This window comes from Lissotriton vulgaris, unplaced genomic scaffold, assembly GCF_964263255.1.
Source record: "Lissotriton vulgaris unplaced genomic scaffold, aLisVul1.2 SCAFFOLD_1465, whole genome shotgun sequence".
Lineage (NCBI taxonomy): Eukaryota > Metazoa > Chordata > Amphibia > Caudata > Salamandridae > Lissotriton > Lissotriton vulgaris.
In genome coordinates, this window is record NW_028253733.1 from 146,949 (window position 1) to 173,651 (window position 26,703).

The 26,703-nt window shown below is 47.3% G+C and overlaps 1 protein-coding gene across 1 annotated transcript in view; it reads right to left on the minus strand.

Moving 5' to 3' along the window:
• Positions 1 to 26,703, minus strand: part of LOC147660783 (neurogenic locus notch homolog protein 1-like) — a 415,745-nt gene that overhangs the window by 93,860 nt on the left and 295,182 nt on the right. Inside the window, exon 25 of the mRNA XM_086951469.1 lies at positions 24,000 to 24,544. Within this exon, the coding sequence (XP_086807595.1) occupies positions 24,000 to 24,544 (545 nt within the window). The remainder of the gene's footprint in view (positions 1 to 23,999; positions 24,545 to 26,703) is intronic.

Here is a 26,703-nt window from a genome sequence, read left to right on the forward strand (position 1 = left end):
CACTTTTGCAACTACAGCAGCACAGCACAGTAAACACCCCTTTTGTGTGAAGCCTCATTCGAGTTCACAATGGCGCTCGCATTAAGCACTACATTTGTTATAACAGACTTCTTTAGGGATAGCTTCCTTAGCTGTCAGTAAGTGCAGCTCTGCAATGACTCTTACTGTTTCATTAACTTTAAGAAATGTGCCAAAGAATCAGCCATTCGTGATTTCCTGTCAGCTATCTGCACACATATGCTAGAAGAGCTATGTGGTGTCTCAGTCTAGTTGTCAGGCACCCATGTGACCTTGCGTGGTGCCTGACGGGATATCGCGCCAAGACGAGCCATTGTGGATTTTGACATAACAGTGATCGGACGTGCCTCCCTCTCCTTGTATGAATAAAGACTTCTCCTAACACAACGCCATCTCTGTGGTTTATATAGCAGGGAGATACATCAAAAACTGGTGACAAGCGGAAACGGATCCCGCTGCAGCTGCCGCCCGATAAGCCAAGTTGCCCCGATCTGCACTCGCAACGGGAAGCGCACTTTCTAGACAGCGCCCAGGAGAAGGAGAGCAGCATCCTAGCACCTACAGTCCCGCGTGCACCCGCCACGCCCCTGGTCTCCACCAGCAGCCTACCTACCAGCACCTGCAAGGTAAGAACCCTGCGCCACAGCCCCAGCCCCAGCATGCTCCTGTGGCCATTTCCCGTAGTCTGCACCACCTTGGTTGTGCTCCAAAAAGCCTTATTTGCGCCCTTCCAGTACCTGTTAAAGAGAGCCTCGCCATAGGTCCCATTCATACAAGGGGGCCCATGCAGCAGCACTGATAACCCTACACAGCAAATTGTTCAGCCGTATGCTAGTCAATCCTAAACTCGCTTATGGAGTGCACATTCTCACAATCACAGGCTCAGGGGCCACTGCATGTGGTCACCCTCTGTGGCTTGCTACATTACAAGTAACCCCGTCCAGTGACCCAACTACACAAATTGGAGCCAGTCTGAGCAGCTCAGCACCAAACTCAGACGCTGCACCACTAGCACTGCCATTCTATCAGTAGCAGACACCTAGCTGGTTTTGGGTGCGGTTGCCTTCCAGCAAGTGAACCCATTGTACCACGATGTGTGCCTAGACCTTCTCTCTCACAAATCCAGTGCCCTTCCTCCCAAAACCAGGTGAGATGGCCATGAAGTGGGCCGATTGAAAGGGGGACTTCCTCAACTACCTGTCTGCCCTGGAAGATGAAGGGGAAGAAGCGTTCTCCAGCAAGTGCAGAAAATACTGTTGCACAACCTAGGGCCTGAAGGGTTGAGGGTCTATGAAAATATGATTAAGAAACCAAGAGCTGCGACGGACGAAGACGTCTTCCAGCACGCATTGAAGGACTTAGACAGCCACTACCAGTTTGTCATATGTACGGCCAGAGATAGATACAATTTTTTCCAGCGAAAACAAAGTGAGACAGAGACTGTTGAGGACTATGTTGCAGCACTCAAGAAATTGGCGGTCCACTGCAAATTTGACCACCTGCATGACGACTTGGTGCAAGAACCAAATAATAATGCACACAGTAAACACCAATGTCCAAGAAAAGTTGTGGGTGAGTGGAGAAGCGCCCCTACATGAGATCATAGCCATTGTCAAAAAAGCTGAACTGTCACTCTAAACAGTGTGCAGTAGCAGCCAAAAAGGACACAGAGACCAAACCCACAATCTGTAAAGTGAGTGACGCTAAAGTTTCAAGTGACAGGCCGGCTGCCTCCACAAGATACAGAAATAGCAGGCAGCCTACAAGGACCCAAACAGAACCCACCAAACCTTCCCTAGACAAGAAGGGTCCATGCTACAGGTGTGGCAGCCACACGCATGTGGCCAATGACAGCCGTTGCCCTGCATACCAGGTCAAATGCTCCTTCTGCGGGGTCGTGGGATATTTCGGCAAAGTCTGCAGATGGAGACCTAGCAACGTTTCAGTGAAGTGCATCATGTATGACTCAGAAACCGAAACGGGGGAGGGGGAAGGGGAGTCGGAGGAAGATTGCAACTTGTGTATCGATGAACAGGTTTGGGGTACAGATTGCAATAATAGAAATAAACCATCATGTTTATTGACCATCGGGGGGTCCACATTTCAATGGTAGCAGACTCAGGATCCCCGTTTACAATTATACAAAGGGAGTTTTGGGACATCCATTTTGCCAACGCCCAGTCACTTACACAGGTGAGAGAAGCCCCATGGTAAGGTTCAGACCCCTCACATTTGAGTTCAAAGGACAAGTAACAACAGGAAACTGTACGTGGCAGAAAAAGGCCCCTCAGTCCTTGGATGGGCTGACCAAGTTCATTAGGCATACAACTCAATCCTAGTGAAGAAATTCCAGTCCTCATGACAGACGATCCCCCCAAGCCGGATCTAGACACCTTGAGGAGAGAATTCCTGAGCGTCTTTAGTGGCACCATCAGCTAACTCTCCAAATTAACGCACAAGCTAGTCCTAAAGGATGGAGCTGTACCAGTCAGCCACAAAATGCGCAATATCCCTTTTAACTGCAGGGAAGCCATACAACTGGAACTGCAACGTCTCGAAGATGGCGACATAATAGAGCCCATCGAAAGCGCCGAGTGGCAGGCGCCCCTAGTCTTAGCACGAAAACTGAACGGGAAAGTGTGGTTGCGCATTGATCTTCGAGAACTGAACAAAAACATTCTAGTGGACAAATTCCCACTACCACGCATTAATGAACTGTTGGCTCAGACCAAGGGAACTAAGTGGTTCTCTACAATAGGCCTCACAGCAGCGTACCACCAAATCCTGCTCCACCACTCATGTAGGAAACTCACCTCTTTCATTTCCCCGTTTGGCTGCTACAGATTCCGATGCCTACCATTTGGCCTGGCATCCGCCTTGTCGGTATTCCAAAAACTCATGCACAAGTTATTCAAGAACAGCAAAAACTTCCTATACTTCCAGGATGACATACTTATCATGGGGACGACCTAGATGGACCACGACGCCACCTTCCGGGAAGTGTTACGGACACTGTCAGACAACGGCCTCACGGTAAGCTTGGACTGCGCACAGTCACGTACTTGAGGCATGAGATTGGGGAAAATGGGATCTTCCCGAAACAAGCTAATGTGGAGGCTATCAAGGCTGCACCCCAACCTCGAACCAAAGAAGAGTTCTGATCCTTCCTAGGCTTAGCGGAATTCTACAGTAAATCTGTCCACAACTTTGTCACAAAACCCCACTCCACGTGCCAACTCTTGAACGACAAGAACAGTTTCTGTTGGATGCCGGAATCAACTCTTGAGTTGAAACCATCAAAAAAGAACATTTGCGGAGCCGTTCCTCTCCAGGGATTTGACTGCTCGGCCCCCAGCATATTGACCACGGATGCCAGCGAAAAGGGGCTGGGAGCAGTTTTGTCGCAATGATACACTGACTGCACAGAAACGACGATTAACTTTGCGTCTCGCTTGCTCGCCCCAACGAGGAAAACTTCAGTGTCATCGAAAAGGAAATTTTGGGCGTCATCTGGGCCATGGACAAGTTTTGACCGTACCTCTGGGGTTCCTGTTTTAGCCTCAGAACGGCCTCCAAACTGCTGGTAAAGGTCCTGACATCCAGCGGCCATGCAACTGCCACACCGCGCATCGCGAAAATGCCCCTCAAGCTCCTGGATTTCGTGTACGACGTGGAATACTTACCGGGTTAGAAGAACAAAGTCGCCGATTTCCTCAGCCGCTCCGCCGCCATGGAAGCAGCACCCAAATCGAGTGACTGGGATGAGTACCAAGTGGCCTTCACCGAGGACCATGAGAACATCATCAGTGCACAAGACTGGACATTCACCTACGACAACGACCCAACACTGGCCCGAGTAAAAACCTTTGTCATGCTTGGATGGCCTAAAAAGAAGCATGTGCCAGACGATACCCAAAAGTATTGGGAAGTGCGGGATAATGCAAATGCTACTTACCAGTATGCATCTGTTCTTGGCATGTAGGGCTGCTGACATTCATATCTGTGCATAGATCGCCGCCTAGTGTTGGGTCCGGATGATTGCACATTGTTGTCCTGGAAGAGTCTTCGAAGTATCACGAGATAGGTGGCTCCTCCCCTGGACTACAGTGCGCATGGGCATCGCCTCCATCCCCAGATTGTTTTTAGCCATTGGCAGAGATGGAGTGAAGTATGTGAGTGATGACCATGCTAAGAGCATATAAATATATGAATACTGCAGCTGCTACAGGCGCCGGGGAGGAGGGCGGGCGATATGAATGTCAGCAGCCCTACATGCCAAGAACAGATGCATACTGGTAAGTAGCATTTGCAGTTCGAGGCATGTGGGCTGCTGAATTCATATCTGTGCATAGAATATATAGCAGTCCCTCCATTAGCGGCGGCCGCCCGTGCCAGCTGCAGCAGTCTGAAAAAGTGTTTTGAGAACAGCCTGACCCACAGCTGCCTGCTGTTTGGAGTGGACGTCTACACAGTAATGTTTAGTGAAAGTATGTGTGGTAGACCATGTGGCTGCCCTACAAATATCTTCTAAGGGAATGTTACCTAGGAAAGCCATAGAGGCCCCCAACTTCCTGGTGGAGTGGGCTCTTGGTGGGATAGTGAGAGTGCGTTTAGCTTTAGCGTAACAGATTTGAATGCATTTCACGATCCACCTAGCGATCCCAGCTTTGGAGATAGCGTTTCCCTTGTGGTGTGTGGCAAAAGCAACGAAAAGCTGCTTGGTTTTGCGAAAATCTTTTGTCCTGTCCACGTAGTACATCAAGGCTCTTTTAACGTCAAGGGTGTGGAGCATCCGCTCCGCCAGCGTCTCTGGGTTTTGGAAAAACACCGGCAACTCAATTGTCTGGTTCATATTGAATTGAGATACAACCTTGGGTAAGAATTTAGGGTTAGTGCGGAGCACAACCCTGTTGGCATGTACTTGGAAGAAAGGTTCCTGGATGGTGAGCGCCTGCAGCTCGCTAACCCTCCGTAGCGATGTAATTGCTACTAAGAAAGCAACCTTCCAAGTCAGAAATTGAAGCTCACAAGAGTGCAGTGGCTCGAAGGGAGGACCCATCAGTCTTGTAAGAACCACATTGAGGTTCCATTCTGGAGCTGGTGGGGTCCTTGGCAGAATGACTCTCTTGAGTCCTTCCAGAAAAGCCTTGATAGCAGGGACCTTAAAAAGTGACAGGTGTTGCCTATTCTGGAGGTATGCTGCCATAGCAGACAGGTGAATGCGGATGGAAGAGTACGCCAAATTGCATTGATACAGGTGGAACAGGTAACAAATGATGTTTTGGATGGAAGCATCTAGCGGGTCAATATCGTGGTTAACACAGTAAATGACAAACCTCTTCCATTTAGCCGCATAACAAGCCCTAGTAGTGGGCTTCCTTGCCTCCCGAATGATGTTCATGCAATCGGGAGGAAGATTGAGGTAGCCAAACTCTAGGACTTCAGGAGCCAGATCGCCAGGTTGAGCTGTTGCGGATCTGGGTGCTGAATGTCGCCATGGCTCTGCGTCAGAAGGCTGGGAGTGAGATGGAGCCTTTGATGCGGTACCACGGAGAGTTCCAGAAACGTGGTGTACCACGGTTGGCGGGCCCACGTTGGAGCAACCAGGATGAGAGTCATCGAGTGCTGCCTGAGCTTGCGTGCCACCAGCGGTATCAGAGGGGCTGGGGGAAAAGCGTACGCAAATCTGCCTGACCAGTTCATCCACATCGCATTGCCCTGTGATTGCGGGTGTGGGAACCTGGCGGCGAAGCTTTGGCATTTTGCGTTCTCCTTTGTGGCGAACAGGTCTATCTCTGGATGACCCCACCTTTGGAAGTACGGTTGGAGTACTGATGGATGTATCTCCCACTCGTGCATTTGATGGCTGTGCCTGCTGAGCAGGTCCGCCATCTGGTTGTCCTTGCCCGGGAGATGCTCTGCCATGAGGAAGATGTTCCTCTGAATGGCCCACTTCCACATGCTCTGAGCCAGATGAGACAGCTGCGGAGAGTGTGTGCCTCCCTGCTTCTGAATGTAGTACATGGCTGTCATGTTGTCCGTCCGGATCAACACAACTTTGTTGCACAGATGTACTTTGAACGCCTTCAAGGCCATGAAGATTGCCATCAGTTCCAACACATTGATGTGCATCTTCCTTTGCTGTAGTGTCCATAGTCCCTGCACCGTGTACTGGAGTACATGCGCTCCCCATCCCTGGAGAGAAGCGTCCGTAGTCAGGATAATCTGTGGCACGGGCTCTTGGAATGGTCGGCCCTTGCAGAGGTTTTGTGGATTCCACCAATGCAGAGAGTTGTATGCCCGACCGCTCACCAACACTAGGTCTGTCAGTTGCCCATGAGCCTGAGTCCACTGACGTGCTAGGCACTCCTGAAGCGGACGCATATGTAGTCTCGCGTGCGGGACGATGGAGATGCAGGAGGCCATTATGCCTATCAACTGCATGAACACCTTCGCTGGAAGCGAGTGCTGAGGTCTGAATCGTTGAATCAGCGTTTGGATACTGGCGATTCTCACCGAATTTGGCTGCGCAGTGGCTGCCAGGGTGTTTATTGTCGCGCCCAGATACTGCCGTACATGGGCGGGCTGGAGATGGGATTTCGGGTAGTTCAGAGAGAATCCCAGATCGTGCAGGAGATGAATGGTGCGGGACACGTGGTCGGCGCACTGCTGCTCTGTTTTTGCCTGAATGAGCCAGTCGTCCAGGTAAGGGTAGACGTGGACGTTCTGGCGTCGTAGATGCGCCGCCACAGTCGCCAGGCACTTCGTAAAGACCCTTGGCGCTGTGGTGACCCCGAACGGCAGAACCCTGAACTGGTAGTGCTGGTCTTGAATCGTGAATCTGAGATACTTCCTGTGGGAAGGATGCAAGGGGATATGGAAGTATGCATCTTTTAGATCCAACGTAGCCAGGAAGTCCCCCTGTTGAAGCAGAGGGAGTACCTGCTGCAACGTGAGCATATGGAAATGCTCCGAGAGAATGTACCAGTTGAGGGGCCTGAGGTCCAGGATGGGCCGTAGGGATCCGTCCTTCTTGGGGATTAGAAAGTACAGAGAGTAAACCCCTGTTCCCCTTTCTTGTAGTGGGACGAGCTCTATTGCTCCTTTTTGCAGCATGACCTGAACTTCCTGCTGCAACAAGTGCAAGTGCTCGCCGGACATAGGACGGCTTCTTGGAGGTATGTTTGGTGGAGTGGAAGTAAGTTCCAGACAGTAACCGTACTGGACAAGAGATTTGACCCACCTGTCCGTGGTGATGGATCTCCACACGGGCAGGAACTGCTGGAGTCTCCCCCCGACCGGTGTTGTGTGGTCGGGGGGCAGTGACAAGACGTCACTGCTTGTTGGCGGCGGTGGACCTGGAGCTGTTGTTTCCACGTCCCCTGCCCTTGACATTGTTGCCTCTGTAGCCAACTCTACCCTTGTTGGTGTATGAGGATTGGGTATTGCTCTTGTAGTACTGGGTGGATTGCGATGCCTGACCCCTTGAGGTGCCTCTGGTATTGGAGCGGCGAAAGGAACCACCCCGAAACTGCTGAGACTGGAGGGCCCCCATAGACTTAGCAGTGTCTGTGTCTTTTTTCATTTTCTCAAGCGTCGCATCAACCTCGGGTCCAAACAAATGGTCAGGATTAACCGTCTGGTTGAGGATGGTCGTCTGTATATCAGGTTTAAACCCTGAGATCCGCAGCCATGCATGCCTTCTGAGCAACACACTGGTGTTGATTGCCCTGGAGGCTGTATCAGCCACATCTAGCGCACACTTGATGGAAGCGTTTGTAATGAGCTTTCCCTCTTGAATTAACATTTCCCCTGCCTCCTTGTATTGGTCAGGCAAGTGCTGGAGCAGTGCTTCCAGGGTGTCGTAATGAGCCCTATCGTAGCGTGCAAGTAGGGCCTGCGTGTTTGAGATGCGCCAAATGTTTGCAGCTTGAGCAGCGATCCGTTTCCCTGAGGCCTCAAATATTTTCGACTCTTTGTCTGGGGGAGGAGCGTCACCAGTTGTCTGTGAGTTCGCCCTCTTGCGAGCGTTGGATACCACCAAAGAGTCCAGTGGCAAGTGTCCCTTGATATATGTTGGATCCGAGGGCGCTGCCTTATATTTCTTATCAATGCGTGGATTGATGACACGTGCCCGAGTGGGCTCCTTGAAGACCTCCTGCGCGTGCTTGAGCACTCCTTTGAGCATTGGCAGAGTCTTGATTGACTTTTCAGCCACTGAGAAAGTGTCAAATAAAAAGTCCACATCCACAGGATCGGAGTGCAGCTCGACATCATGGTTAGCTGCAGCTCTCTCGATCAAAGCGTTGAAGGCTGCAGAGTCCTCCGTCGGCGAAGTTTTCGCCGCAAAGAGCTGAGGTTCTTGACCCGACTGCGGATCCTCGGGGTCGCCTCCGGCAGTCCAAGGCTCATGTTCCTCCTCCGGATCCGAGTACGCTGGATAGTTGTACTCGACCTCCTCCTCGTCACCATCACCCGCGGTAGAAGGAGTTGGTGAACGCGGCAGGTCTCTTGGAGACGCCGGCTCCATAGGTGCTGAAGTACCCGCAGAGTCCTTCTTGTTCTTGAGAGGAATGCGAAAATGTTCCAACACCGGCTCCGTGGTGATTTTCCTTTTGAGGAGGGACAGTTTCCCGGTATTGGCGTCGATGATGACCTCACGACGCTCTTCCTCCGCAAGTGGCTGGAGCCGAGGCTTAGACACCACTGGAGACGCTTTGGGCGTCAACACCTCCTTCGAGGGCACGCCTGCCCCATGCTTCGAAGCGAAAGCCTTCGGCGTCGACTTCGGCGGCAGGGTGAAGCGGATAGGCGTTTGCGCCTTTGACGGCTTCAGTGTGGGCTTCGACACCCCCTCTTCCTGTTCGGGAAGCACGGCGCCCTTCCGAATCCGTTGCAGGGACTCCTCGACCTTCTTCGATAGGGCCGGAGAGGGATTGACCGGCTCGGGTGACTTCCCCGTCTTGGGAGTGGTGTCGGCGAGAGGTCTCGTCTTCGGAGCCGACGCTGCACCGTCCTTGGCTCCGACGGCCGGAGCCGGCGCAGCCAGAGCCTTGGGATCGCCTTGACGCTTCTTGGAAGGCTTCTTCGGGTCATCGACCGCGACCATCTTCGGCGCCGACGCAGCCGCGTCGGTCGACTTCGCCTTCGGCATCGACCCCGAGGCCCTCGGGTCGGCCATCTTGGCGTGACTCTCCATGTCGGCCATTTTGGTTTTCTTAGGCTTTGACGCCTCCAGAGCCTTCAGTACAGCTTTCACTTTCGGTTTTGAAACCGGAGTTGTAGATCCCGAAGGCTTCACTTTCGTTTTTGGAAACGTGAGTGGCACCTCCAAAATGTCCGTGGCCGGGCCCGGAGGCGGGGCTGCTGGACTAAGAACGAGGTCTTGGGTAAGGCCCGAAGGCGATCCCTCGACCTGGGCCGCAGGAAGGGGGTCGACCCCTGAGTCAATTCGGGGATGCTCTTCCTCCGAGCTATCCCCCACGGTGGCAATGGCCCCATCGTCGTCCCCTACCTCGTCGCCGGCTTCGTCAAACTCCTCGTCTCCTGCGTCGTAGGCATCCCCTTCGGACGCAGGGCTAGAGTCCGAAACCTGTTGGACATTGTCGTCTCCAACGCCTTCTTCGAAGATGTCGTCCGGCGGGGGCGCAGACATCTGGGCCTGGAGTCTCGCAGCGCGACGAATCTTGAGGGTCTTTTTACACCGGAACCTGGAGCAGGCCATACACCTGGCCTCGTCATGGTCCGGCGACAGACAAGTGTTGCACACTGGGTGCACGTCGAGGTGCGAGTATTTCGAGTTGCACACCGGGCACCGTTTAAACGGAGTCCGTTCCATGTCTGGAGCGTCGTGTAGGCCCGTCCGCGCCGAGAGCACGCGGAAGGGCAGCAAGAGTTCGGAGCTGAAGAACAGTAAGACCCGAACGAAAACGATACCGGCGCCAAGCCTAAAGACCTTTTGGTCTCGAGTAAAGAGAGTTAACAACTATCGGTTCCGACAGAGGGAACCGACACACATCCGAACCCAATGGTGGAAAAAAACAATCTGGGGATGGAGGCGATGCCCATGCGCACTGTAGTCCAGGGGAGGAGCCACCTATCTCGTGATACTTCGAAGACTCTTCCAGGACAACAATGTGCAATCATCCGGACCCAACACTAGGCGGCGATCTATGCACAGATATGAATTCAGCAGCCCACATTCCTCGAACATTATTTTTATTTATTTTTTATTTTAAATGTTTTATATTGCGCTGGCTAGACCCGGAGGTATCAGAGCGCTGTACATGAGCACCAGATCATAGTTACAGGTTACATCGTAACAAAGGTTACACAGTTATTAGAGCATGGCACCATAGTTACTTGTAAGGTTGAGATAAACAATAAGCATAAATACGTAACGGCAAAAGCAGGCAAGGGGAAAGATTCAGGGTTGGGGGAAGGAGCTAGGGAAGTAGACAGGTAATGAAGGCGGGAAAGAGGAGGGGAGGGTGAAGGACACCGCATGGAAAGGGGAGGGGAATGGCGACGGGGATACAAACCGGTAGCAACGTCCAAAGTCCAGTAAGATTTGAACCCAGGGGAAGTGGTATCACTTCCCTATCTCTGTTGCGGGAGGTTCCCTTTACGCAGTGAACTCTCTCAGAGGGGTCTCTGAGACTCCAAGGCCTACATACTGGATCATTCCCCAAAAAGGGGAGAGGGAGTGCTTTGGCAAGGGGTGCCGTACCATGCTGTGAGTGGCTCCCTTGGCACAGTGGACTCTCTCAGCAGGTTCGCTGAGACTCCAGAGTTTAAATATTGGATCTTTCCCCTACAAGGAGAGAAGGAGTTCTTAGTCAAAGGGCACAAAGGACAGGGGGCTAGGCAGACTAGCAGGCAAGGTGAGAGATTCAGGTGAGAGGAGATAGGAGCTAGGAGCTAGGGAGGTAGACAAAGAGAGAAAGAGTCCTTAATGGGAACAAGCATAATTAATGAGTTATTATATAGCGCTAGCTAGACCCGAAGGAATCAGAACGCTTTACATGAGGAACAATAATGTTGCAATTTACGTCAGTTAAAAGTTACATAAGTATCAAGAAAGGCATTTAAAGAACATAGGGGACAAGATAAATGGAGCAATGAAGGGTAAGGGGATAGGGTAAAGGGGTAGGAGGAAGATAGGACGTATCCCTTGGCGACAACACTGCATTTTTACTCTGGGGTGACAAGGTGGTACCCTCAAAGACGTTACTGAACCGCATCCTCAGCATAGTGCATGAAGGCCACTTAGGAATCGTAAAGTCCAAGAGGAGGCTAAAGCAGTCGGAAAAGTATGTACGGCGTGTTGGCACTGTACCAATGCGGACAAATCACTCACTCTGCTGCAGCCACCTATGGGGGAATTTGCCATGACCACCAACCCCTGGGAAGAACTGTCAGTCGACATATTGATCCCATCCTGGATTCGTGGGTCATGCCCAAATATGTAATTGTTCTTGTCGACAGGTACTCAAAACGGCCGGAATGGAGGTTTGTGAGCGGGCGGACATTGATGCCATCATCACGTTCCTCACTAGCGCGTTCTTGTGGGAAGGCATCCAGAGAGTCATCACCTGCGATAACGGACCCAGTTTACCTCCAAAAAATGGACAGCCTTCATCCGGAGGAACGGGATCAAGACACAGCACACCCGAGTGTATAACCCTACGGCCACGGCCTAGCCGAAAGCTTCAACCGTGTCATCATGGGCTCAGTCCAAGCTGCCATCAACGTGGGCAAGAATTGGGAAACAGAACTCAAAAACACGATATGGGCATACCGCATAACGCACACACTGACAAGTTACAGCCCATTCAAGATTCTACAAGGTATAGAACCATTTACGAGGGACTATCTTGTTTGAATGAACATGAAACTACAAAGCAAGTGGTCCCCGGCAGTGGTTAGAAGCAACATTGAAAAGGCTCAGAAAATCTACAAAGACAACTATAACAGGAGACATGGTGTACGAGCAGTCTCTTTGGCAATAGGAGACTGGGTCAGAGTCAAGCTGGGCCACCTCTGTAAGAAAGGTGACAGCAAGTTCAGCAAGCCACTACAAATCAAAGAACTCTATTCACACTCCGCTCTCTTGAGCGATGGCAAAGTGTGGTCACAAAGCAGCAAGGCGAAGTGCAACAAAGTCCTCTAGTGAGCGACAGACAGCAGCACCAACAAGGTGGAGGAAGCAGAGGCCGACGTTGCCTCTCCACCAGAAAACTCCAGAGGCTCCGGCACCTCGGGGGGGGACAGGTGGTGACACAGGGCCAAGTAACAACAGGAATGTCACACAGTACACACCACCCCAGGAGATCAATAATGCCAGCAACTCAGGCACTGGGCAGAGGGCACCGAGAGCACACAGCGAAAATCAAGCAGAGAGCAACACTCAGACCACGCCCCGGGCAGGGCGGACAAAAGGAGAGCAGGCCTCCCCCACACTTACCCGCACAGGCAGGTTAGTGGTGAGTCCCAGTAGATATAGTGAATTTGAAATGTAACCCCTCCCCAGGGGACCATCTATTCCACTTGTGGGGCAGTCTCAGCATCTCTCTCTCTCTCTCTCTCTCTCTCTCTCTCTCTCTCTCTCTCTATCTCTATCTCACTATCTCTATCTCTATCTCTATCTCTCTCTCTCTCCACATCTCCCACTCTCACCCCTTTCCCTCCTTGCTGAGGCACTACAGCATTGGTCTCCCTCAGACCCTATGCTCAAATGGTTTGGATCTACGTACAGCAATTGCATTGTTATGTTCTTCAATTTGTGTTGTTATAAAGGGGGGAGATATGTTTTGTTGCAGTCTAGTCATCAGGCACCCCGTGACCTTGCTTGGTGCCTGACGGGATAGCGCACCAAGACGCGCAATTGTGGATTTCGGCATAACGGAGATCGGACGTGCCTCCTTCTCCTTGTATGAATAAAGACCTCTAACACAATGCCGCCTCCATGGTTTATATAGAGGGGACATAAATCACAAGCTATGCCATATTTGTAGAAAAGGTGCCTTATTTTTCAGCTGTGCGTGAAAATGGCCATATTATCAAGCCTATTATCGCCGCTTTAGCAGCAGTTTTCTGCCGCTAAAACGGCGATAATTTTTAACGTCCTGCTTGATAATATGCCCCCTACTTTGCTGATGCTTAGGTACCACTAATGCAATACTTTTTACGCACACAAGAATTATTTTTACTGGTGATGAATGTATAAGAGCTTGTGATGCTTTTTAAAGTGTCAGTCTATGAATCGCTTTCGTGTATATGCTACATACGATTTTTTCATCAGCATTGCAATATCGAACAAACACAAGGGCTCATAGACCATGGAACTTGTGAGACACCAGTCAGTGTCGGTTTTTAGCCGGAAAGACTTGCTTTAGATAACATTTGATGTACTTTTGTTAGTTACCTCGTAATTAGCAGATAGATACCCCCGCATGCAAAGTGTGCTTGGTAAAAAATCCAACTTGTTGGTTCAAGGATGGGGACTCAAGATTGCCCAGTGTCAAAGGCACAGCGAGGCATATTAACAAGCGGCAGTGATAATTATCGCTGACCGCTGTTAGCGTGAGAAAATCTATCGCCGGCTATTGCTGGCGATAATCTCCATGTTAGCGTTGTATTAACAACGCTTAACACCATGGAGGTGGGGTCGCCATCATCCACAAGGACAGTTGGAGCATCACTGAAACCTCCTCCTTTGAGTACGATTCATTTGAATGTCTATCCGCCGTCATCAAGACCAAAGACAACGATTCTCTACTGTGTCACCTACTCTATCACCCCCGGGCAGAAACAATGAGTTTGGAGAACAACTATCCGACCTGATAGCAGAAGACGCACTCGGCGATTCCAAAAACGTAATTCTTGGTGATCTGAATCTCCGATGGAACAAGACTCATAATCCTCTAATCAGATCGCTATCCAGTCTCCTTGATGATATCAACCTTACCCAACACTGTACGGAAGAGACCCACTATAAAGGAGCCACACTGGATGCCATCATTGCACAAAATAATTCAATCACGGTCAACCACATACTTCCCGTTGACTGGTCAGATCACCATATGATCTTATTTCATATCAACCACCCCATCATCTCTCTCAAACCCCCGCAAGACCCCCCAAATGGTCGAGAAACCTCTCCCAAGTACTCCTAGATATCCTGGAAGATCAGTTAAGTTCACTTCTTCCGGACAACAATTCACACCTCTCGACCAATGATCTAACCGACCACTATAATTCTGAGCTAGTCTCCATTCTCGACAAACTAGCGCCTCTAAAGCTCAAAAGAAGCCGAGCCACTCCATCCAGAACCTGGTTCAACGCTGACCTCAATGCAGAAAGAAGAAACCTTAGAGCCAAGGAAAGAAAGTGGAGAAATAACCCAACCACCATTCTTCGCCTCCAACTAAAATCAGCCCGCAAGAAGTACAACAATCATATCAAAAACAAGAAATCCAGCTTCTTCCGCGAGGCACTGGTTAAAGCCAAAAACAGACCGAAGGAGCTCTACAACATAATCAGACAACAAACATACAAGCCTTTGTCCACACCTCCACAGGCGTCCAAAGATCTATGCGATAACTTCGCCAACTTCTTCAACGATAAGGTCCTAAAAATCGAACTATCTCTTGACATCAACAACTCACACCTCAAGAAGAGCAGCCCGGCTATCCCACAGGCCCTCCCCTACGGCCCCTCTCTCTCCCCCTGGCTCAGCTTTCGCCCCGTCCTGGAAACAGAGATAATCTCGCTGATCTCGACCTCCAAACCATCAGCCCACATCTCGGACCCCATCCATCCCTTACTAATTAAAAAAATGAAGCTCACGTTAGCACCTATCTGGGGCAAAATCATAAACAGCTCCTTAAAAAGCGGAACGGTCCCTGATTGTCTAAAAATGGGGCAAGTCACCCCTCTGCTGAAAAAACCCGGTCTTGACTCAACTGAATTGAACAATTTCAGACCGATATCTAACCTCCCTTTGCTCTCTAAAACACTTGAACGCTGCGTACTCCTACAATTGACACAACATTTGGACAACACTAATCTCCTGGACCCCCTCCAATCTGGCTTCAGACAAGGCCGCAGCACAGAAACCGCAATGCTGAACATCATTGATGACATTCATGGATCTCTCGACACAGACAAATGCTGCCTCCTCATTCTCCTCGATCTCTCCGCAGCTTTCGACACGGTGGATCATAAGCTCCTCATCAAGGCTCTCCAAGAAAGAGCTGGCCTCGGCGAAGTAGTTCTCAAGTGGTTTTCCTCCTTTTTACACAACCACACGCAAATAATAAAAATCAAGAACTTCACCTCCGAAACCCCGCTAGTCAACAAGGGGGTCCCCCAAGGCTCAGTACTGTCTCCTCAGCTCTTTAACATTTATATTGAACCGCTCGCCAAGCTACTCAGGAAAGCCAACATCCGCTTCCACCTCTACGCGGATGACAAGCAGATTTATATGGAAACCTCCTCTCTTAATGACATCCACAGACTAAATGACGTCCTTAATGATGTCCAAGAATGGCTGACAAATAACCACTTGAAACGCAATCCTGACAAGACCGAGACACTCCTCATCTAGAACAAAGAAGACAACCCTCAAATCACCGAGTGGCTAAAGTCAATCGATGCGCTTAAAGGGAACCTCACGCTAGCTGACTCCGTAAAATCTCTTGGCTTCACCCTAGACCCCAAACTTACCTTGGCAAATCACATAAAGAACTCGGCGAAAAGTGCATTCTTTAACCTAAGACTTTTGAACAAAATCAAACCCTACATTCCCAACAAGGACCTCAAATTAGCCATGCAATCTCTAGTACTATCAAGACTGGATTATGGGAACTAAATCCTAACAGGCATCCCTAAAGCACTCCTGGCACCACTAAAAACAACACTACATGCGGCAGCAAGTATGATCACCGGCTTCAAAAAATCTGACCACATCTCCCCGGCACTCAAAGAACTCAAGTGGCTCCCAGTTGAAATGCGTAGCACCTTCAGAACGGCTTGCCTAACCCACAAAGCCCTCCATACCGGCAAACCGGAATACTTGGCAAACAAGCTCAAAAAAGCAGGTCAAGTCAGAAATCTGGGAAGCTCTAACTCCCTGCTGCTCATCCTACCTAAAACCAGAAAGAAGAAAACAGCGGACTGCTCTTTCACAGGAAACGCCCCCCAAATATGGAACGCCATCCCCCCGCACATCAGACCCATATCGTCTTATGTGGAATTCAAGAGCCAACTCAAATCCTTGTTCCTTATCCGTTCCCTTGGCTGCGATTAATTCGGATGAGCAAGCATCCCCAGAACTATGTGGCGACGCTGAATCCTGTTACCAACTCCTTTCATATTGCCATTCGTTGACTGCTATTACTTTTTATATGTCATGTTGTTCATTTGTCAGTCTCTAACTGTAAAGCGCTCTGTTACCTTCGGGTCTTGCTAGCGCTATAGAAAACTTCTAAATAAATAAATAAACAAATAGATAAAAATTCCAGCGATAGCTGGGATTATTGCAGTTTTCAATGGAATATCGCTCGCTTTCCAGAGATATTCCATTGAAAATGGCCATAACCTTGTTGATAGGACAGGGTAATCTTAGCCATGTAATCCACCTCCCATTGGATTACATGGCTAAGTCAGGTCACAAGCAGGCGTTAGGAAAGTAGCGTTAACTGTGGTTAGCGCTACTTTTCCTAACGCTCTGCTTGTTAGCGTGCAGCTTGATAATAGGAGAAATGTTGCTTAGCAACATTTCTCCTATTATTTTGTTCTGCAACGCCCACTTTGCATCTCATTAGAGATGCAAAGCTGGGCGTTGTTGAAAGGCTTGCTAAATCAGCAAAACACGCGATAGCGTGTCTTTGCTGATAAGGCAATGAAATTATGCCCGCTTTTCGGCCGAAAACGGCCGCAAAAGCGGCGATAATTTCATATCGCCTGCTTGGCAATATACCCCATATTTACCTCATTCTTTTTCTTTGCTTTTTGGTGCATGCAGATATGCATATGAGTGTGGAAAGCAGAACTGTCAATACCATGCTGCCAGGAAAAACAAAACAGATTTTGAGACAAAAGGACGATCACGTAAGCTAAATGTTTATATGCAATAAAAATAAGCATTTGCAATGCAATAGGCCTCGCATTAGTGACAGTTTGAGCTATTGGCATTGAAAATGACAATGCCTTTTATTTATGTTTTGAAAACCTACAAGTGGTGCGTAAACATGCACTTTGTACTTATAGTCCTTGCTTACGAGAAGCAAGGCTGGAAGTAAAAAAGGCACAGTTACTGCCAGCCTTGCTTCTCCTCAGCAACTATAAGTACAAAGTGCATGTTTACGCATCACTTGCAGGTTTTTCAAAACAGATCAATGAGAGGCATTGTCATTTACAATGCCAATAACTCAAACTCTTGCAAATGCGAGACCTATTGCATTGCAAATGCTTGAATGCTTTCTGGCTTTTCCGTTGATTTAAGCTACTTTCCATGTTAAACATTGAAAGTAACCTTGCCAGACATTCCAGAGATGAACGGGGAACCGGGCTGAGCTAGGCCACCTCGATACAGATACGACCTATTGCCATAGCTACAAAAACGAATGGCAGCCCAGTAATGCCACCTGCATTATTATGTACCCCCAACAGCATAAGATGAGGAGTTAAAACCACATCCGTGTGGACTACCCTAAAAAAGCTAGATATTGCTTACTTAAGAGAGCCTAGCACTGAGCAAGTGCTGTACATGGGACTAAAATCTGCCTCCCGACCTTGACAAAACTGACAACAGATGCCTACGTTTCTTCCCCAGGTCACAATCTGTGCCGGAGTATAACACAAATTAAAAATTGTTTTATAATGTTGCGCCTGCAGCCCCACAGAAAAAAGTAAAGTGAGACCAAGACTATTGCCTTTCTATTCACTTCTCAAGCTGCTTCTCAAGATTGTCAGATATGAAGACACTCAAGGAATCCTAAATGTAACTTATCTTACAGCCGGTATTTTTATGAATGAGATCCAACAATGTTTCCTAAGTAAAACCGATTGCTCCCCCGCATTTTTTAACAAGAAATCCTGGACCAGAAGATATTTAACAAAAATCTCACTAGCCTATCCCTTACTCCTGTTGTAACTCCCCAAATGAGAGTACTTTATTTCCATCAAATAAATCACCTAGTTTCTGAAACCTGTTAGCTCCCCACCAGAGGCATCATGAATCTTGAAATATCTTTGGGGGCAATGGAGACCTCCAAATAGGGGTGTAGAAATTATATCTCTTGATGCCACTCTTCTTCCTGATGATTACCCAGATCTTAAAAGGCAGCTTTTAGTTTCTTAAATGTAACTTTTAAGTAACAGCTTGGATCAACCATTTTTTAAAAACAGATCTTGGTTTCATCCCCTATGAACAATTCATAGATAGGAGGGATCGCACCTGCCACCTGACAATTGCTCTGACTTTCCCCACGTATTGTAGGGCAGCCGCCAGCTGATTTGATAGTATCTAAAATTTGGGAACCCCCAGGCACCACTTTCCCTAGGCAACATCAAAAGCCTGAGAGCCCTTCAAGCCTTAGCATAGGATCAAAAAAAGCTGCTAGATATATCCTCCGTTATCTTAAACCATCGATTTTCAAACTTTAATGATATGGTCCTAAAATTAAAAAAATGTAGGCAAGAATACATTTTTTATCACATTTTAGCGGCAAAAAACGTAAGATGGAGACTATCCCTTCTTCTAACGTCCTTTTTTGCTTCATTTATTACTGGGGCTAGAATTAGTTCCATGATCTGATCGATACTAAATGTAATATTTACTCCCATGTAAACCGCCGATCTACTATTTGGTGATCCTCCAATTGTATCCGGTCATTAACCACTGCCTAGGCTTTATTACGATTCAAGGATTAGCCAGAAAACGTCCCAAATCTTAGGGCTTCATTTACTAGCTCCTAAATTGTCCCGTAGGGGTCCAGTGTCACAGCTATAAGCAAGAATGTTTTTGTTTTTGTTAATACCATAAGATGTCTTGGTCTAATACATTAGATTCTAATTTCCTTATCAAAGGATCAATATAAAGAGCAAACAAAACAGGTGAGCAGGGATACCCCTGCCTCGTACCATTTATTATCTGAAAAGGGTCAGACTGTCTCCTATCATTTGAAGCCAGGCTGTTGGGTTGTTACGGACTGCTTGAAAAGCAGCCGAGGTCCGTGTAGGTAACAGCGGTGGGGCAGTGGGGCCAAGTAAAGGGGATTTCGAGGGCCGATGCAGAGGGAAAATTAATATTTTATTTAATTTTCCCTCAGCATCGTCCCTCTAAATCCCCCTTCACTCGTCCCCACCGCTGTTACCTGAACGGAGCGAGGCTGTCCATGTACGTCTGACCTCTACTTCTAAATGCCAATCATAGATGCCTTGGGAACTTGACTTTACTGTCATATCATGCCCTTGTGCCTTCCAATTTGCAAAGCAATATTTCCCATTTGGAAGAGAGGGCCTAGAGAAGTGCACTGTCAGAGACACTGGCTGCTTTAGATAAAAATAGGAAATCCTCTCTGGAAAGAAGAGGATAATATTTAGGATCAACTGCTCTTGATGGGGTTATAAAAGAGGTTGCGTAGCACTCTAGCTGTCCTAGCAGAAGAAATAACTGACAGTCTGTGAAGGTGGAAACCTCAAGGCATGCAAACAAATCTGGCACAAAATTAGGGGCTTATTACGATGTCCGCCCGCCACCGTAACAGTAGTCGGGACCGCTTGCCAGGGGTGCGGGAGTCCCGCCATGCAGATTAGGATGCGACTGCCACACTGTCAGTCACATCCAGCATATTATGCATTTTGGCGGGAAATGCTGTTAGCAGCACCCATCACAATGCACAATATGTATGATGTGCATTTCCATGCACAACGTGGCAGGCACTGCGCGGTGCCTGCCAGCTTGTTCATGCAAATGAAGGGGGGTACCATAGGTACCCCCCATGTGCACCCCTCACCCCCCAACACCATGGGGGCCCGCAACGGTCCCCCAATTGTAAAGACCGCATGCCGCCACGGAAAGGCCTATTTCCGCTGGCATCATAATATGAATGGCGGTGTCTGCAAGACACCGCCACCATATTGTGTCCTTTTTCCACTGGTCGACAAATCGACCGGCGGACGGAATTTCCATCCGCTGCGGTACCCCCTGTCATCATAATATGACGCGGGGTGTTATGGCGGACGGATCGCCATTGTAATGAACCCCTTAGTTCTCAAGAGCAACCCTTAGGGATGAAGAAGGCTCCAAGGAGGAAGTATAATAGTAGAGACAGGCTGACTCTGTTACCCTTCTATGCCTTTATTTATACCTAGAAAAATGATGTAAATGCACCTTATTAGATCCTGTCATCCCTTTCCTCTGGTTACTCTTGTTACACAGATCCTATGTAGTTTCAGCTTTCCCACTGTTTCAGCACACAGCTGCTCTCCTCTTTTCGTGCAAGGTCTTCTGGTATTAATTTAATGTTTTTTATTTGCTGTTTACTTTAGGCTTGCAACGAAGCTGTTCCATGTACTCTGTCCTACAACATGTTTTTTAAATGTATTTTTTAGCCCCACGTTTATCACATCATCAAACAGGATCTCGCAGCAATCTTAAATTGTATTGTTTTGTTCTCTTTAAAAGTTTGAATTCCACACTACTACCCTTCCAGCTCTTTTGCAACTTCAAATAAGTATAAACATTATGGAGCCTCTCTTTAAAGCATGTCAATGGACAAGCTAGCAGGATTTGCAAGATTCCAGAAGGTGGGACCTCAGTGAGTCTAGTCTTCCGTTTCAAGATTCCAGAAGGTGATACCTCAGTTAGTCTTGTCTTCTGTTTCAAGTTTCCAGAAGGTGAGACCTCAGTGAGTCTAGTCTTATGTTTCAAGATTCCATAAGGTGAGACCTCAGTGAGTCTAGCCTTCTGTTTCCTATTGTGCAGCAATTCACACTAGATTACATGAAAAGGCTTGCACACAGAGGCACAACCATATAGATGCTTGAGTCTATGACTGAGAAGACATGTGAGCTTTAAAGTACTATCTCTAGCACGTGGTGCAGGAAGGATGAACATCAAGAACATTCTGTTCCTCTGGAAGCACTTGGTAGATGATGGCCAATACAATGTTAGTATTTTATGAGTCTCTAAGATGACCAAGAAAAAAACAATTACAAAATACAAGTAAATATAAAGAATTCTTACAATTTATTGGAAATACAAATGTTAAAAGAAGAGTGGTCCAAATGGAACCCACTCAACACAGGTAAAACAATAAAAGGTTTTTTGACATTCAATTTTGGCCAGCAAGATTGAATCACAAGGACAGAAAGGGCTGTAAGACATGGAATTTGTGCAATACTGGTTGTATATTCGGACTCTATTGTAAACACCTAAGCTATGTGCACTATAATACAGTATATCAGCAGAGATGTCGAGATCATGAATTATACTGGGTGAAGCGTCGACGCGTTTCGGTGGTTTTCAGAAGTTTTGTCCACCTTTATCAAGACACCATTTAGTTTCTGTCGAGGTATTGGGGTCAATATAATTGCCCTTGAAGTCCGTATACAAGGGTTGAATTGGATTTCTATGTTATTCCTTTTTTGTACGCAAATTATTAAAACTGTATATGTGGATCCTGCTACCGATATGGTGCTCCTGTTGATATATGTACTTGGGCATAGAGTCCGTTCAGAATTATATTGCCCAATGTGTGCTACTGCTCTTCTTTACAATATTAAAATCCAGAGGCGCCTAAGTCTTGTCCTTGCAGTATTAGATTCCGTTTCTCTAATTATCCACAAAGGACTGCTCGCTTCTCTGGTTACGGTTAACTATTAAGTTGCAGACCCAGAGGCATTAACGTCATGTCCTCGTGTTATGGGGTTCTTTTCCTGTTTTATCACGAAGGACTGGCTGCTTCTCTGGTTCCGTGGAACCAGCATTGAAGACACATATGGTGAGTACGAAATGCCATAAGAGAAAACTAGCTAATAATAATGTGAGCATCACAAAATCGAATACATAATACATGCTTATTTTGGGAAGATTTTGAGTAAATAAAAAAGAAGGGTAAGGTTATATAGAAGTGGAAAAGTATCACGGATACCAGAGTATTGAATAACCAAAGGCGGTCAGCAAGAGCTACCATACAACTTATGTATAAATAACGAGATATCAATACGTAAACATAAGTATTATGGCAATGTATAAGTATAGCAGATAATTCAGATATGTCACAGGAGCTGAAAAGTGTCGAATCTTATAGTCCCTCAGTAGTATAGGGTGCATTTTTGGCTTTGGTAGGGTTTTAAGTGGGATGAAAAACCTGGGGGGGGGGGGGAGTCTCTCAAAGGGGCGTGGTCAATGCAATTAAGGGTGTGGCTTAAAACACGTAAGCTAAAAATCCGTGTTCAGCACAGTGTGCCGCCGGACTTGTATTTTGCTGTACCTGTTATTGTGTTCAGGTATATGATACAACAAGTCACTTCATACCTACAAGTCAGAACTAATGGCTTTGTCAATGGTTGTTAGTTGCATAAGATAAATAAGCAGCAATTATGGATGGTATATAATATTGAAAAAGCTTCCACTTAAAGCCCTGGTGACACCACAACAATGTTGCTGCTTCTGAGTTTCAAAAGGAGAAGGGAAATCCAGAGAGAATATGACTCTCTTTAAAGGACTTTCCTTCCTCTACAACGCTCACCACGCGCACATCAATGTGCCTGCAGTCACATGAAGTCTAGAAAAAAAAGCATTGGCATAGCCAATAGGTCTCGCTTTTGCAACCTTATAAGTATTTAGTTATGTAGCACAATATCCTTGTTTATAGTTTATCCTCGACCCTCTGCTTGGATTGGAGGTGTGGGTCTTGATGTCAGTGTGGTTGAAATCTGCATTTCTATGAATGTGTGTGCAGTAATTAATGCTTCCGTGGAACCAGAGAAGCGAGCAGTCCTTTGCGGATAATTAGAGAAACGGAATCTAAAACTGCAAGGACAAGACTTAGGCGCTGCTGGATTTTAATATTGTAAAGAAGAGCAGTAGCACGCATTGGGCAATATAATTCTGAACTGACTCTATGCCCAAGTACCTATATCAACAGGAGCACCATATCGGTAGCATGATCCACATATACAGTTTTAATAATTTGCGTACAAAAAAGGAATAACATAGAAATCCAATTCAACCCTTGTATACGGGCATCAAGGGCAATTATATTGACCCCAATACCTCGACAGAAACTAAATGGTGTCTTGATAAAGGTGGACAAAACTTCTGAAAACCACCGAAACGCGTCGACGCTTCACCCAGTATAATTCATGATCTCGACATCTCTGCTGATATACTGTATTATAGTGCACATAGCTTAGGTGTTTACAATAGAGTCCGAATATACAACCAGTATTGCACACATTCCATGTCTTACAGCCCTTTCTGTCCTTGTGATTCAATCTTGCTGGCCAAAATTGAATGTCAAAAAACCTTTTATTGTTTTACCTGTGTTGAGTGGGTTCCATTTGGACCACTCTTCTTTTAACATTTGTATTTCCAATAAATTGTAAGAATTCTTTATATTTACTTGTATTTTGTAATTGTTTTTTTCTTGACCCTTCGGCTTTTCCTATTCAATTACGCTCAAGGGAACACTTTGTTTTACTGGTTAGTTAACCCTACTGCCCTTGACTCTAGTTAAGAGGTACCTCTCGTATTTACCCTCTCTAAGATGACCAACAAATGCCCAGGAGCCCAGAAAATCTGGAAAGAAGCAAGCAGAATCTGTAGCCATGCTCACTTTAGAGAGAGAGAGAGAAAGAGGGAGAGAGAGAGAGAGAGAGAGAGAGAGAGAGAGAGAGAGAGAGAGAGAGAGAGAGAGAGAGAGAGAGAGAGAGAGAGAAATATAAAAGATATTCATGGGGCTCACTTGCAAGTCTTGGTGTCCGTGCAGTCGAAGCCGTCGTACAGACAATCATTGGTGTTACATTCAGATTGACACTGTCCATCTTTAAAGAACTGCCAGCAGTATTCAGGAACACATGCTTTCCAGGGGTCTGGCACCTGTAGGGAACAGTCGCCCCCATCCCAGTTGCTGCCATGAGTGTTGCACTGTGTATCACATTCACCATTACCTCTCAGCTGCTGGCATGGACTGTGTTCATTCTCTGAATGTCCAGGCAACTCATTGGTGCCACCTCCAGCAGGGCCAGCCTGGCAGAGGCGCCCAGTGAAGCCAGCAGGGCAAGTGCATTGGTAGAATGGCTCAGTCTGGGTCTCAGAGCAGGAGGCATTGTGCTGGCAGGGGTTGGGGGCACAGCCAGATTGCCTTGGTAACCGGCATTCTGGTCCAGCAAAGCGGCCAACGCAGAAGCAATAGGGCCCAGAGGGGCGGGACACACATAGGCCACCATTGTAACAGTGCAGAGGGCCACACTGCTGGACAACCACATTGCATGTGGCACCATCAAAGCCCTGTGAGAAAGAAAACAGAGGAGAATGAACATGATGGTAACAAGTAACACAGAAAACCAACAACACCCCCACCCCCCGCCCAGCCTGAAAATTGACTGTGCCGTGCACTGACCTATCTATGTGGATCTGGACCTGGAAGTCTGAATTCATGCAAAAGAGTGTTTTGTAATATTTTTATAGATTGTGTTTTTAAATCTGTGACAATTGAAGCTAAGGCCTCTGGTAGGATTGATGATTTGTTACATATTGGTGGGTCTACCAATCTCTAGGAACTCTTGGTGGGCTTTTGACTGGGACATCTCCTGGGCCCACACAGGGAATGAGTTGAGGGAGTCGAGCTTGTTATCAATTCCAGGCATAGCCAGAATGTTTAGCAGGTCTACTTGAACCTCTAGTTTCTCAGAATGAAATGGGGGGCAAAAAACTTCAGGGGAGCCAGATTTGGCAGCTAAGATAAGCGTGGATACTTGATTTGGAGATGTTAGAGTGAATTCAGTGAGCGACATGTCATTCATTACACCCTGGTCATTTAGGTCTGGAGTAACTTTAGATTTGTCGAAAAGGTCAACATTTTTGTCAACTTTATTTATTTAAATGTCCGTGAAAACAAGTTGCAAAATTCTTGATTGTAAATAGAAGAATTGTTTTTTGTTACTGAGGTGAGTTTCTTTACAACCAAAACAATTCTCTACTAGAATTACTGAGCGATGGCCACAAGTTCCTCCAGATTACTCTTGCTTCCTGCCCAAGAGCCCGCTGGATGACTTCAGAGGACGGGGGCTCTGTGGGGTCTCAGAAGCTCTGCAGGGCTACCAGAGAAGAAATCTTCCAAGACAAATGTTGCTGTTAAGACTTATGATTGGGTTCACGAGAAGGACCCATCGATTTGATCCTGAAAGGATGGAAAACTTTCCTTTGACCGTTTAGGAAATCTTTACTCACAGATACGGCAAAAAAGAAGCCATGGGTGGATGTCTGTGATAGGCAATAGTAGCAGATATATGTAATTTTATGTAAGAAAATTGTAGTCCTAATTTAGCCACATATACAAGTAAGGATAGTACGCTTTCTTCAGGACACATTTAAGGATCCGCCTGCTTTTCCAAACAGCAAATATAGAACCACTACTGAAAGAACGGAATCAGAGGTTGGACTTAAATGTCTCCTCTGTAAGTACGCAGGAATCAGAGAAATGCCTGTTTTTTCAGTGTGCTTATTAAATTGGTGATATTCGTGTACATTGTACAGTTTATAATCATCCGGTAGCATGACATTACCAATTGACAACAAGCAATGTGTGCTAGAAAGCTGCCTGAAAAAAATTATTAGGAAATACAGCAGATTCAGCTTTAAATGTATAGAATGCATATAAGGCTTCTAAGGCAAACATTCAATACTAGAGAAATGCCTTTAACAAATCTATTAAAAGGGGACTGTTAGACCAAATATCAGAATTGCCATATCTTAATGTGGCAAACACATCAAGATGTGATCTCTCCCAAATAAAGAAGGGTTCCATAAGCACGTCATCATTTAAACCTCAATTGCATTCCACCTGAGACGCACTATTAGTTTACATGGCCTTGTGTTAGAAAGGCCTGGTAGTTCGATCACTGTGACATGGAGTTTCAGAGATAGGCCTTCTGACCATTTCTATGAGCTCTCCCAACGAGAGGGTTTTGGTCACATTCATCCTTGCTTGCTCATGTAATATCATTTTGAAATTACCCGTAATGATCAGAATAGAGCTTGATGTTATAGAAGGTTAGAAAGATGACAGTCCAGAATGCGGCCGCTAGAACGTGACTGGGTATTCCGGGTAGGTCCAGTACTAAGCAACTTCTCCGAGATTTGCACTGGCTTCCGGATGACCAGCGTGTTCTGTTTAAGGCTCTTCCCATTACCCACGGTGCCCTTTACAAATCAGGGCCCATGTATCTCAGGAGACGCCTTGACTTCTATGTACCTCCCAGACCCCTTCGCACTACGGGAGAATGCCTTGCTGTTATTCCTCATCACCGCCTCGTTAGAATGGGAGGCAGCTCCCTCTCTGTCAGGGCGGCGAAGGCCTGGAACAGTCTGCCCTTTGAGCTCAAGAACAACCATTACCTTAGGCTGTTTAAAAAGCAGTTAATAACCTTGCTTTTTGATTAATCATC